At 43.1% G+C, this 13,492-nt stretch overlaps 1 protein-coding gene across 1 annotated transcript in view; it reads right to left on the bottom strand.

Annotated features, from left to right (window-relative positions):
- Nucleotides 1–12,372, bottom strand: part of Cd101 (CD101 molecule) — a 40,571-nt gene extending 28,199 nt beyond the window's left edge. The window contains exons 1-3 of the mRNA XM_028752987.1: nucleotides 12,262–12,372; nucleotides 2,865–3,245; nucleotides 1,240–1,656 (exon numbers count right to left, since the gene is read on the bottom strand). Coding sequence (XP_028608820.1) covers nucleotides 1,240–1,656; nucleotides 2,865–3,245; nucleotides 12,262–12,304 — 841 coding nt within the window. The 5' untranslated portion in view covers nucleotides 12,305–12,372. The remainder of the gene's footprint in view (nucleotides 1–1,239; nucleotides 1,657–2,864; nucleotides 3,246–12,261) is intronic.
- Nucleotides 12,373–13,492: the final 1,120 nt, after the last annotated feature.

Below are 13,492 nucleotides of genomic sequence, written 5' to 3'. Positions count from 1 at the left end.
ATGGGATCCATGATATGGATCCCCTGGTTGCATTGTATGTCACCTTTCAGTTCTGTGGTGTCAGAGTTCCCTACTCCAAAATAGCCCCAAAGTAAAAGAAAATTACAAAGTTCCGGACTAGTCTAAGTCACCCAAGAAGGACAGTGTCCATGATTTTCTGAAAGCAGTCCCAGTAAGGAAAAAATTCACACACACAGATGTGTCAAGATCTACTTAGGTCTGCCTCCCAAATGAAACAGTGAACTATTTCATGCTGTGTTAAACTGCTGTAAATTAGGACTTCTGGTTTTCTCTTTTATTTTTGTACTGGGGATTAAACCTGGGCCTCACTGTATGCTGGGTATTTGCTTCTTCCTCTGAACCCCCAACCTTTATTTCTTACCTTGTTCATTTGTCTGATAAACAGCCAGTTGAATTTCCTAACTTCCGAGCTCATGTGATAGGGCCTTGTAGGGCCCACTGAGCACAATTTGGACATGTGAAGACCATGGGATGCGGTGGAGCTGGGTATCATATAAAGTCAGTGATCCACCACTGGAGTATTGCTTTCTACTGTGGATGCTCATGGTCTCAGATGGCCCTCTTATTAAACCAACACACATAAAAAGACCAAAAATGAGCAGGCCTTCCTGTCTACTTTTGACTAAAATGGCAATGGATCATGCAAGGTGGCACCATTTCAATATAGAGATGGGGCCTGGCAGAAGGGCATCCCGCTGCCAGCAGGGGCGAGGCTTCATGCTGGAAACTGGAGCTGCTCCGAGGCCCAGCTGCCTGTGGTAGGTGGGCTTTGGAGAGAGGCAGATTTCGCTTTAGAAGCGAGCACCTTCTGTCCCCAGTAGGTGTTAGGATGTACTCACTGTGTCTGGGGTCCCTTGTTTTTAAAACAGAGAGCTGGCTATACTGTGGGTGATTATTTGGACTACAGTTAAATAATGGAGACAATGTGCTTACAAAGTGCCTGGCAACCATGGCTCTAACGTGATCTCCATGGCCGCCTAGCAGCATCAATCTATCTGTTTCACATTTCTTGTCCCATATAAACTCTCCCGTGAACAAGGCCCTAATGGAACATTCTGGAACATCTACTTAGTTATGCTTTCCAGATGACAAAAACAAAATTAACTTAAACTTTTTATCTACCTTTAAGAAAAAGTCAACAGATAGTTTTTTTTTTTTAAAGATATCTCTACATAGTCACTGAGAACGAATTCACAAGTTTCCTGAGAAGATAATTACCTGCTGGCTGGATCCTCAGAGCTGTTTGATCTGTCTTCTTTCTTGTGATCAAAGTCCATGTTTCATCTGGATCCTGAATCCATTCTGTGGCCTCACAGAACACCTGGCCTTGATCTGAGGGCTGGAGTTTGCCCACGGACAGCTTGAAGAAAGTAGCTCCAAGCTTGTCCAGCCGGATATCACCGGCCACAAACCTGTCTGCATAGGAGGACCCAGGGGTCACTATAAAATCCCTGGAGAGAGAAATGATCTCAGTGGCTTGGCTCCCTCCTCCTTCCTGCATCAGGTACCAGGTGAGAGAGAGATGGGTATGCTGAGCCGTGGCTGTGGTTGCCTCACAGGTGAGTTCTAACGGCTCGCCTTCCTTCTTACCGAGCGTCTGGGAGGGCATGGTGGCAGACAGGGTGTCGGGAATCACTGGAAACAAGGCAACAGTGATTATCTTACTGTTTCCTGTTTGTCTCATTAGACCTTCTCAAGGGAAGATGGCGCCTAAACCTCATCTGCAAGGCACATCCCTGGAGTGCTCCCAGCCATATGCTTTTCTAAGTCGGGCTTTCGTTTTGGCTGAGAGAGCAGAGAAACTTTGCAAAGTGAGTGGTTCAGTGATACAGGACCCTGGCTTTGCTTCATCAGCACAGGCTGGAGCCAGGTTAGCTACTCAACCACGAGGAGGAGGAACACTGGAGTTTCTGGACCCAGATTCTGGCTCTCAGCTACTCTGTCTCACTATATGGACATGAATGGATTGCTTCTTTTCCCTCCCTAAACCCTAATCTGCTTTTTCTATTATGGAGATCTAAAGTAATGTAATTTGTTATTCGGAGGCCAAATGCAAGCTTTCCCAAAGTTTTCATAGCTGTCTGAGGACCCTGCTATTCTTTTCTTCCTCAATGTAAACCACACAGTTGAAGCCCATGTAAAAGCAGCACCGAAGCTAAGTCAATGAATTTTATAGACATTGCGCAAGAGCTGAGAGTTCCCAGGAAGCTCAGGGGTGGTGGGAGATGGGCACATAAGTAGCTGGTTAGGAGGTAACTGAGTGAATGCTGCTCATCACAGTATGAACAGGGCATTAAGAAGAACCAAGTTGGGGATATGGCCTGAGGTGATCTATAGGGTTCTGCAATGGAGGTAGTGTTGCATCTGCATCTTGGAGAACATGGAGGAGTTTGCTAAACTACAAAAGGAAACTAGATATTCCAGGCAAACCACAGTTGTAAGAATTTGATCCTTTCCCTCCAGATAAATGTGCTAGGAAACGGTGGTTGGAAAATAATCATTCTGCAGTTAATGACATCACTCATGATACTGGTGCTGGCTCCCTTACTGAGCTGCAAGATGAATGACATGGGGGTGAGAGGACATGCAAAGATCTACCTAATGCTTTGCTACTATCAACCTGTAAGTGGGGCTTTGGGAAGGCCCCACACTGGCTCCTCCACCTGCATGGCATACGTCACTGGAAAAACATGAGGCACCTACTTGTGACACATCTCCAAAATACTCAGAGTGGTACGTAGGCTCTTTACCCAGAGCAAACAGACTAGTGGAAAGTCTCTCCCTTGGCAGGGCATTGTGATGGTGGATACAGGATTGCCAGGGGCTGGGTAACAAGAGCTCACCAGTTAGATTTGTCTTCGCACTGTAACTTCCAAAGTACTTCCCGTCCGTGTTGGGTGTGTGGCACTCGTACTCGCCAGCATCCTTCATCTGGAGTTTTGAGAAATGCAGCAGGACCGAGTCACCCTGCAGCCTCTCTATGTAGATCTCCTTGCTTTGCACCCTCCCGGCATACATTGCGTAAGAGAAGCCGGCATCCTTGGTACTGATGATCTGGACTTCCTTGGTTGGGGTGCTTGGCAGGTAAATAGACCATTGGAAATCCTGTGTGGAAGGACCCTGATGACCACTTACATTGCAACTGATGCTGACAGGATAACCTTCGGCTCTGTACAGAGGTCCTTCTTGAATTTTTACTTCCCTCTGGCTGATGCTGAGTTTAGCTTGTAAGTAGGAGGAAGAAAAGGGATAAAAATAGGTAAGTGCTCTGATTCCCGGGGTACCACATAGCGTAGGTCTCTAGATTACCATCCTGGTAAATGAGACCACAGGTTATTTGCTATTATCACTTTGAATCTTCACCGCCTTCCTCAGGCTGGATGGTGATGGAATGGCTCAGTGACGTCATCATTCCTAAGTTTGCACAGCCATAGTTTCCTTTTGAAAATATATCAGCCTCAACTATGCATCAAGGCCACGTCCACCAAGCAGCAGCTTGTCTACATGGACTTACTAGAAAGGTAATATCATATGTGATAATTTACCTTTTACAGTATTTTACGGCAAAACAGCATAAACCTTCTCAAACCCAAAATTCCAAGGCACAGTCTCTCCCACAGAAGGGCGTTTATGAGAGGCAAAGTCCACAGCTCTGTTTCCAATGCCTTACTCCTTCTTGCTGGTTGGTTACAGATATTTGTAGCCCTCAGCTATGTCTGGTGCAAGACTAGATAAAATTAGCACCAGAAATGGTAGCGACACTTCCTGTCTCTGCTGTAAAGATTTTTCTTTTCTCTTTTCGTTTGCTTTGTTTTGCTGTTTTTACTGTTCTAATTTCTTAGAAAGGCCCTTTCACTTTACTTTGAAACTACAACGGATGTTTATGAAGTCCAGGTTCTGGGCTCAGAGTTTAATTTTTTTCTTACCCATGGTTTTCAGCTAGGATGTTCTCTAATTGAAACTGCAGAAAATTAGGTCTAAAGGAGAAACGTGATTAAAAGGTAACTTTTCTATAGAGAGGTTTTAAATTCAGCATTTTTTTCAGAAACTACAAGATTGTTCATTACAACTAATAATGAAAATAGGCTTGCTTTGTGTTTCTGAGAGAGCAGAGGCCAGAAGTAATGATGTTACAGAGATGGACAAGATCTTCTCTGAGGGTCCAGGAACCCTCGAAGGACAAGACGGGGTTAAAGGACACCAGAAGGTCCATCAAGAGCTATGGGCAGCATGAAGCAGTTGACAGAATAGAATCTTTCAGAACAGGCTTCAGAGAGCCAGAGCAAGGGCAGAGGGTTCAGGAGACTCCTGTGGGGAGCGGGGGAAGAGAAGTGCAGCGCTCATGAGAGGAAATGGAAAGAGGCAGGAAGGAGGCTTCCCTCCCCCACAAGAGGGTAGAGTGATTAATTGATAAAATCAACTAAAAACTTAAGAACCGCATCTGAATACACTCAACCAAAACTGGCCAAGAAACTAATCAATACCCAACCACACACATTTCCAGTAATAATTTAAAAATACATTTAAGTATTCATAAATCTCAATGTTATATATTTATATCACACTTTTTTGTGCTGAATATCTATAAATAGAAATTAGACTACATTAGAAAAACTTAAATTATTACTTACCAGAAAGTGACTAAGGAGAAGTTTTAAACATTTTCAGCAAGGCAACCTTCTGAAATGTGAAATGTGAAATGTGGGCACTGTGCACCAGGCAACACATGAAGGACTATTTACAGCAGTGCCATTCACTGTTGTCCCAAATAAGGGACAGCCTGCATATCCACCAACAGCAGAACAGATAAACTGTGGTAGTGTACCAGAAGATGGAATTTTATTAAGAAATTAAAGATTGTAACTATTTGTAGTAAGATGTAGAATTGTGCCTGATCATTCATGGAATACCTCCAATCTCTTTGGCCATCTACAGAAATATTCCGTTTAAAAGTTAAAATATTTAAAGTGAACATATAGGGAGCTTGAAAGATGGCTTAGCAGTTAAGAGTACTGACTGCTCTTCCAGAGGACCCAGGTTCAAGTCTTGGCACCCACAGCTCACAGCTATCTTTAACTCTAGTCCTGGGGGTCCCAATGTCCTCACACAGATATATGTAAAGGCAAAAACACCAACGCATATAAAATAAAATAAAAATAAAAATTTAAAAATAGGCAAAGCCACATTGTATCATTTAGTTAATGCATAAAGGTTAAAGTCATCTTTAAAAGTGGGTCAGGAAGTGGTTATCATGGGAATCAGGAAGGTGATTTGTGGAGGGATTATGTCCTGATGATCCATAGGCAGAATGGGAGGGCACTTCCAGGAACCTGATGATGTTGTTTCTTGAACCTTGTAGTGATTACACAGGTTTTAGTTTCTGCTTATTCATCAAACTGCGTACTTATGTTTTATTAGCCTTTTCTTACATACTATATTTCACCATGAGAATTTTTTTTTTTTTAGAACTGAGGAGATGTTGCAGTCAGCAAAGTGCCTGTTGAGCAAGCTTAAGGACCTAAGCTTGATCCCCAGTATCCAGATAAAAGCTGGGCACAGTCGTGCATCCGTTATCTAAGTACTGAGAATGCAGAGGCAGGAGGAATCCTGGGGCTTGTAGGCAGACTCAGCTATCTGAAATAGTGAGTTAAGTCCAAGGTACAAGTGATAGATCCTATTTCTAAATATAAGGTGGACACCCAACTAGGACCAATTTGGCAAGCTATCCTAAGAGTATCACTGGCCCTCAGATCTTGGTGGTAACCAGCAGCTCTATAATTAGCCTTATTAGTTCACCCAACAGGAAAGAAATCATGCTTAGTACTGAAAACCTAGCCAAGCGCCCAAGGCTAGTGAGGTCATGGATCTTAGAGAAGAATCTGCTACTGACACTTTACTAAGCTAGCATAATCCCCACTACACTCTAAATGTTTATCCTCATACCCACAGGTAGGTGTAACTCTTATCACTTATCAAATAAACTTTTATTTGCAACAAGGGAGAACATCACAGAAAAGACACAACCAGTCTAAAGGCAAAGAACAAGACATTACAGGGAGCCCAGTTCCAACTGATCCGTTTACAACACAACTCTGAAGCTAAGGTTCAGGGAACATCATAGAAGAGAGGACAGAAAGACTGTCAGTGCAAAGGAACCAGGAAACCCACTGTGGGAATGTATCTTCTAGAAATGACAGAGAAGCTTCACCCATACTCCAACAATATGAGTGTAGAAAAAAAATACCTGTTAAAGTACCACGCTAACAGACACAGAAGGAGCTCTCACTGGGCCCCTCTCACTGACCAAGAACAGGCAACAAAGGATTGTTGAGAGCAGAAGAAATATTCATTCTCATGGTTGATCCCTTAATTGTTATCCAATACCAAGTAGTCAGTCATAAAATCATATACATGCAAGTAACACCAAATGAACTGATCAGGTTGTATTTATATATTTATGCACATGTACATACATGTATACATACATGTAACAAAGACAAAGAAAAAGGAGCCATGAGTTTGAGAAGAGGTCAAGGCTATAGGAGAAGTCAGAAGGGTGAAAGAAAGGGAGCAAATAATATAATTATATTTTAACTTCCAAAAAATTACGAGAGAGAGAGAGGGGGGGGGGAGTGAGGTTGAGAAAGGTGCCTGCCATTGGTCTTCACATGCACACACACACAAACATACATATATACAGATAAACTTTTTAAAGTATAGTTTGGAGGCGCCATTCATCTTTTCCTTCCACTGTTATTTGTATTTATATTGTTATCTGTAGCATGGACAGCTTGGCCATGCCTCTTCAACACTTTTCATCACTTCCCAGTGAAATAAGTGCACAATAGAAAGTTTCTGTGTGGAAGTTAGCACTTCATTCTTCCCTGCTTTATTTGCCAAGTCAATAAATATTTATTCAGCCACTTACAGTCTTTCTGATACTTGAGAGATTAAGACATAAAAATGTGTTTAGAATCATCTCTGACCTTGAGCCTTATTAAGCTAGCCAGTTAGAATGGCTATCTCTATGAGAAAGATACAAATGAAAGCCCCCGGAGGAATCTGAAGAGAGCAGAGAGCTCATGGCTTGGGGGTACAAACAAGTGAGGCCTGTAGAAGGGATGCTATCTCAGTTTCCTTATGTTTCTGTGACAAATCATGACTAACATCAACTTGGGAAGGAAAGGAAAAGGCTTAATTCAACTTATAACCCACTGACCATCATTGAGGGAAGCCAGTGTGAGCTCTAAAGATAGGAACCATCAAGTAGGAGGTGAAGCAGAGACTGTGAAGAAATGAAGCTTAATGGCTTTGTCCCAGGCTCATGTTCTGTTGCCTTCTTACATAGCCCAGGTCCACCTGTGTAGGGATGGTACCACCCATAGTGGGCTGGCATTTTACATCGATTAGCAACCAAGTCCCAACAGATAGGCCTACAGGCCAATCTGATGGAGGCGTCTCCCGAGTTGTGACTCCCTCCTCCAAGGTATGTCCAGGTTTGTGTCAAGGTGACAAAAACTAACTAGCACAAATGGCACCAGGATTGGACTTTGGGGGATTGGGAAGATTACAGGCCAAGTGGAGACAGAGCCTTTTAGATGAAAGAAACTTTATGACAAGATGAGCTGAGTAAAAATGAAAAGAGCTGTACAGAAACAGGAAGCAGTCACCTTGTGGGAAAGAGGTGCAAGATGGATGGGTGCCCGAGACTGGTTAGGAGCACGAAGGATGTGACTCTCATGGCGGTCAGCTTGGAATCAACTGGGCATGAGGGAATCCACTCAAAGTGCTGGAAAGATCTTAGAAAAAGCAACTGATGGTTGTTTGGAGAATGGTGGAAGTTGGAAAAAGACATCAGGTAACTTCTAGCTCAGGACAGAGTTGATGAAAGGGCAGGGTTGGAAAGAAAGGGGCTGTAACTAAAGAGCTGTTGTGGAGATGGTGTCTGTAGAGGTTAGCACTCTGGATGCTTCAGTGCAGTGGGGATGATCAGGGACAGGAAGTTGGAGGAAATTGGATACCCATGTTTGATAGATCAGCTGGAAGAATAACCATACTCAGCAGGAAAGGGGGGTATCAGTGAGAATTACCATTGTGTATTCAAAGGTGGGTGAGCATAATGCATTTAACTTTAGAGATGGAATTTGAGTGCTCCGGAATAAACAGGAAAGACATCCAAAAACAAAACAAACAAACAAACAAAAAACCAAAAACATTTGGGAGATATTTAAATATATGTGCATCACATTGACGACCCTTAAAGACTTTGAAAACATTTGTAATTTAACCCTTTCAAAATTTCTGTTATTTCTGTGTTTAGTAATGTCAAAATGCACAGTGACTCAGCCATACTTGAACCTAGGTCTGCGAGTGCCCGGTTGTTCTATGGCTTTGCCCATTGTTTCTCACAGCCTGGCAAGTCCCTGAGCCTGGGCAGTAGGTGTAGACTAGGTCCATCACACATAAGTATTCATAAGTTTTATGGAGTCTAACGATGGCCAGTGAGAACCTCTGTTATATGGGTGGGGATGAAACCTAGAGAAGGACCCTGAGAAGTCAGGAGGGTGGGAAGGCAACTATTCTATAGTGGCTTGGAAACCAAAGGAAGTAGAAGGGAGAAGAGTTTGGTCAGCATTGGCGAGGGCAGCTGGAGGGCAGAGACTAGGAGAGGCCTTTGAGTCAGCTGAGTCGATTGCTGTGCAGAGCTCTGTAAGACATTCCAGTAGAACAGAAACGGTGGTAGGTTTGAGGCTAAGAAGTGACTGTCGAACACGTAAACACTTCATGGCATTGTAGAGGACAGAAAGATGGCAACTAGAAAGGGCAGCCAAGTGACAAGTAGTGAGCATTGGGGATGGACAAGAGCACCTTTGGAGAGGCAGCAGCAAAGGAGAAGAGACACATGGAGCCAGAGAGGACATGTGGAGGAAGACGTTGGACCACAAGAAAGAAAGCCACTGTGCACAAAGCCCAACTGTCCATCCATTAAAAGAGAAAGCAATGGCCAGTACCCTGCAGGATCATCCTCTCTAGGAGGAAGCAAGAAGCCCTGACAGAGCCCATAGAGACAGGGACCATGACAGTTAGACATGTCATTATGTGATCCCTGTGAATTGGCCTCTGGACATCATTTCTTTCCATCTCAAAGATACTAGCTGAGGAATGTGGCTCAGTGGTAGAGCACTTACACACGAGACTCTGAATTTATCTCAAGAATTGCAAAAAATAGATAGATAAATAAATAACCTGTAAAAACATCAACACTTTTCCTTTCACTTCTGAAAAGTTCTATGTCTTAGCCTGTTAATAACAATAAAGAAAAAGTAAGTGGAGTCTTGCCATAGAAACACAGCCCTGGAGACTACGCATTGCAAGATTAAGGCACTAGTAGATTTGGTGTCCAATGGCAGCCTGATTCATGTACATGTACCTTCTAGCTGTGTCCTCACACATGGAAGAGATTAGCTGGGACTCTCCAATCTCTTGAAAGAGCACTAACCCATTCAGCTAACTACCTTTCAAAGGCTCTATATCCTAAAGCCATCACTGCCAGGTTTAAGCTCTAACAGGAAAATCCAAGAGGACACAAACATTCAGGCTACAACATAGCCAAGGAATTTGAAGTAATTCCACCTTATACAAAACCTACCTAGGGAACAGACGACACACCCAACAACTGCTCTCGCCTGACACATGAGAAGCAATGTGGTCTGTGTGTGTGGTGGCAGGGGTGAGAGGCTTGGGACATTACCCATCCAGAATGAAGTGGAATACTTTTCTGTTTTTCCATGGATACAACCTCAGTGATACAAAAATAGCCCCTCTCCAAAGACCTCTTGTGTTAATGGCCCCCTTAATTGTTTGGCAGTTGGTCAGGGTGAGAGGTGATAAAGATAAAACAGGCCTGGTAAGACGGCTCATTGGGTAAAGGAATTTTTTAAGCAAGCCTTGATGATCTATGTGTTCAACTGTGAGAACCCATGAAACGGTAGAAGAAGAGAACCGAGTCCAAAGAGCTGTCCTCTGACTCCATATTGCCACATACAACACACAACACATGCAATAGTACGTAATCTAATAATGGCTTAAGGCATTGAGTGTGGCTCAGCGGTAGAGTGCTTGTTGAGGGAGTGGGTGCTGGGTCCCAGAGACTTAGTCCCCACATTCCAAAACAACACTATGAAGTTGGGACAAAGAATAGATTGATCCAAACAATGCGATTGATTAATGATTTATCATCATTCATTTCCTGCATTTCCTCTCTATAATTAAAATGAGATGCAGCAGACTTCAAGTTACTTCCTGATTTATGCATGTCTCATGTAAGACCTTCGATTCCATGCAAAACTGGAACTTAATACAGGTCAAAGACTAGAAGGAAAAAATGCAGAACCCAGGTCAGGCAATCATGGAAGTGGGTGGGGAAAGGCAACCATCTTCTCCTTTTTGAATTTTGACTGTTATGGTGCTTCTTCTAGACCTTTGAGCCTGCTTATCAAAAACAAATGGACAACTGAAAACTAATATAATAATAATAAGAAGAACAAGAATGTGCAACTTTCTGCATCCTTGTGCGATGTATGCAATGTAAACTCATTTCACTCCCGTGCAAAGCAAATGCACAGTGCCCACACATGAAGCATGCACGCTCAGTCAGATGACTGAACAGGGTCACAGACACAACAATTCTTGCAAGACTCCACCAAGACACTGTCTATCAAAGCTTACCCTGTCAGGGTGCTGGCAAGTCACTGGCAAGTAATTCTAATACATCCCTCTGCAGGATTCCTGTCTCTTTCTCAGGCCCCAGGTCTGATCCTCACCCATATGCTCACTGAGATGTGATCCTGGTTCAGCTCCACCAGAGCTTGCTGGTCTACCTTAGTGCCAAATGGTACGCTCCCTTCATTTTTCTTATAAAGCTATAGCCTTGGCCACATGGATTGCAGCTCAGCCCAGTTCCTCCCTCATCCCAGCTACCCCAGTCTCTGCACTAACTCCACCCAGTCTCTGGGAATCAAGAGTTCTAAACTTGAACTCACAGATAGGACTCAAGGGTCCTTAAACCAGAGCCCTTTCATCTTAATTCTCCAATGGAATTGTCCTATTTCCTTCAGTGATGGATGTAGACACAGAACCATAGCTATTTGTATATTATTTGGCAATTTTCGTGGTCATATTAAAATATTCTCTTCATTAATAAGTAGTCATCCAGATCTTAGTGTATAGCACATGAATAAGAATGCAAATGAACATATTATGATTTTTTTTTTTTTTGGTTTTTCGAGACAGGGTTTCTCTGTGTAGCCCTGGCTGTCCTGGAACTCACTCTGTAGACCAGGCTGGCCTCAAACTCATGATTTATTTTTTAATGTTGTTTATTCACCATAAAATTCAGGTTAGCCTCCTACTTTAGGGTCCCACTAGTGCTGTAATTACAGATGCCACTACATTGAAATTAAAAATATTTTGATAACTTTATTTCAATATGGCCAATTTACTCTACAGTTCTTTGTGTTTTATAGTATGCATTTATAAGTTATACTGAAATGGTCTTTGTATGTGGCACACCTCATGCCTGGTACTTGCTCTACATGGTAAGGAACTGATTTGTTCCCTGCTCAATTCCTCTACTTCTTCCCTTTATCTCCAAGTTCTTTCTTCCTCCATCCTCTTCAAATATGCATAAGTATCCCTAGGCCAGATAAAGGCCCCTATATGAGCTTTAGTAGAGCCAAGTAATTGTCCTGCTCTTTCTCTGTCTCTCTCTTTAGCTCTCAGGTAAAGCCCAGAACCTTCTTTTAGCTTGACCTAAACTTCATAGTACTCGCATTGCTTTTTCTTCTACCCAGTCACATTCACAAGGCACACACATCTAGTTACACCCTAACATCAGGCAAACCTTGAGGACCCTTCGTGTGGCAGCGAAACCTCTTCCTCTCCCATAGGATGGTCAGCCCAGGAAGGTAAAGTAAAGCCTGGGACATGCAAAGCTCAAAGACAAGCTTAAAATAAAATACAATAGGTACCCAGGACACAACAAAGTCTTTCATTACCCCCATACACAAGGACATGTAAGGAAGCCTTAAAACTGTCATCAATAAGTAAAAGATGAGCACAAAGTCAGAAGTCTATAACCTAGTCATTCCTGTGAAGACCAACTTGGCCTGCTCCCTGAACCAGCAGTCTCTGGATGACAAGGTCCTGTGATCATAAAAACATCAAAGTTATAAAACTTACTTAGACAGAGAAAGAGAGATGCCACACACAGGATGCATGCCATCTGGACCGGCACAGCCTTTCCAGGCAGCGTCACTGAACTTGCTCAGAAGCTGAGTGACAAAATTCGGTGCTGTCACAGCAAAGGTAAAGAGGAAGCTATGGTGTGGTTTTCAGCCCACTGCGAGACAGAGAAGGGCTTGCAGAAAGCAAAGGTGGCTGCATTTACAGTCACTTAGATTTGGGTATGAGGTAACTAGTTATCTTCACAGTGAAGGAAACACACACAGACAAAAGAGAACCTGGGGCTCTTCCTGCCTAAAGATGAACGAATTTCAGAAAACTGAGTGAATAAAAAAACACTGAGAAATGTGCTGCTCTGCTCTTGAGGGAGGAAACATGAGAGGGGCCCCTGGAATCCATGAGGTGAAAAAAATGGAAGGTTCCAGAGGTAGGCTGCCTGAAGTTTGGAGCAGATTCCACTGTTCTGGGCTGTGTGATTTTAGAAAGTCTAAACTTTTAAACTTTTATCTTTAAAGTGGGGCTACTTATAACACACACCTCACAAGAGATCTAAAAATTGTCATTGGCTTAAGCACTTAGAACAGTATTTGGTCCACAGTAGTGTTTAATGGATAGCACTTCCCATCATCAGCATCAGCCAACCTCTGAGTTAATGTTTATCTTCCTGGGGTGGGTCTGGAGATCAAGGGTAGCAGAAGTGTGCCTACATGCAACCACTAGCACTGAACCCGGGATAACTGAGTAGTTGAGACCTAGGAGGCAAGATCATATCCCTGAGGACACTAGCCTCAGTCTCTACAATCTGGTACAGCACAGACCTCGGTAGATTAGTAATATTTTAGTCTGTTTCAGGGCACAATAACTGGCAGATTCTTTCTTGTTCCATCCACCCATCACCATCCACCCATCACCTATCCACCTACCATCTATCCACCATCCGTTTTTTTACCATTCATCCATCCATCCATGCATTCATCCATTCACTTACCTGCCCCAGCCATGTCTCCATCCATCCATCCATCCATCCATCCATGCATCCATCCATCCATCCATCCATCCATGCATCCATCCATCCATCCATGCATCTATCCATCCATCCATGCATCCACCCATCCATCTATACATACATTTTGTTTTGTCTTCTCATGTTCTGGTATTATGGTAGAATTTGCACATATACAAAGATATTCATAACCTTTCCTTTATCCTCAGGAAATGCCCTTTTAAT

This window comes from Grammomys surdaster, unplaced genomic scaffold (genome assembly GCF_004785775.1).
Source record: "Grammomys surdaster isolate TR1022 unplaced genomic scaffold, NIH_TR_1.0 125941, whole genome shotgun sequence".
In the NCBI taxonomy this organism is placed as follows: Eukaryota; Metazoa; Chordata; class Mammalia; order Rodentia; family Muridae; genus Grammomys; species Grammomys surdaster.
Note: the sequence above shows the minus strand (reverse complement) of the source record. Positions and strands in the feature narration are given on the sequence as shown.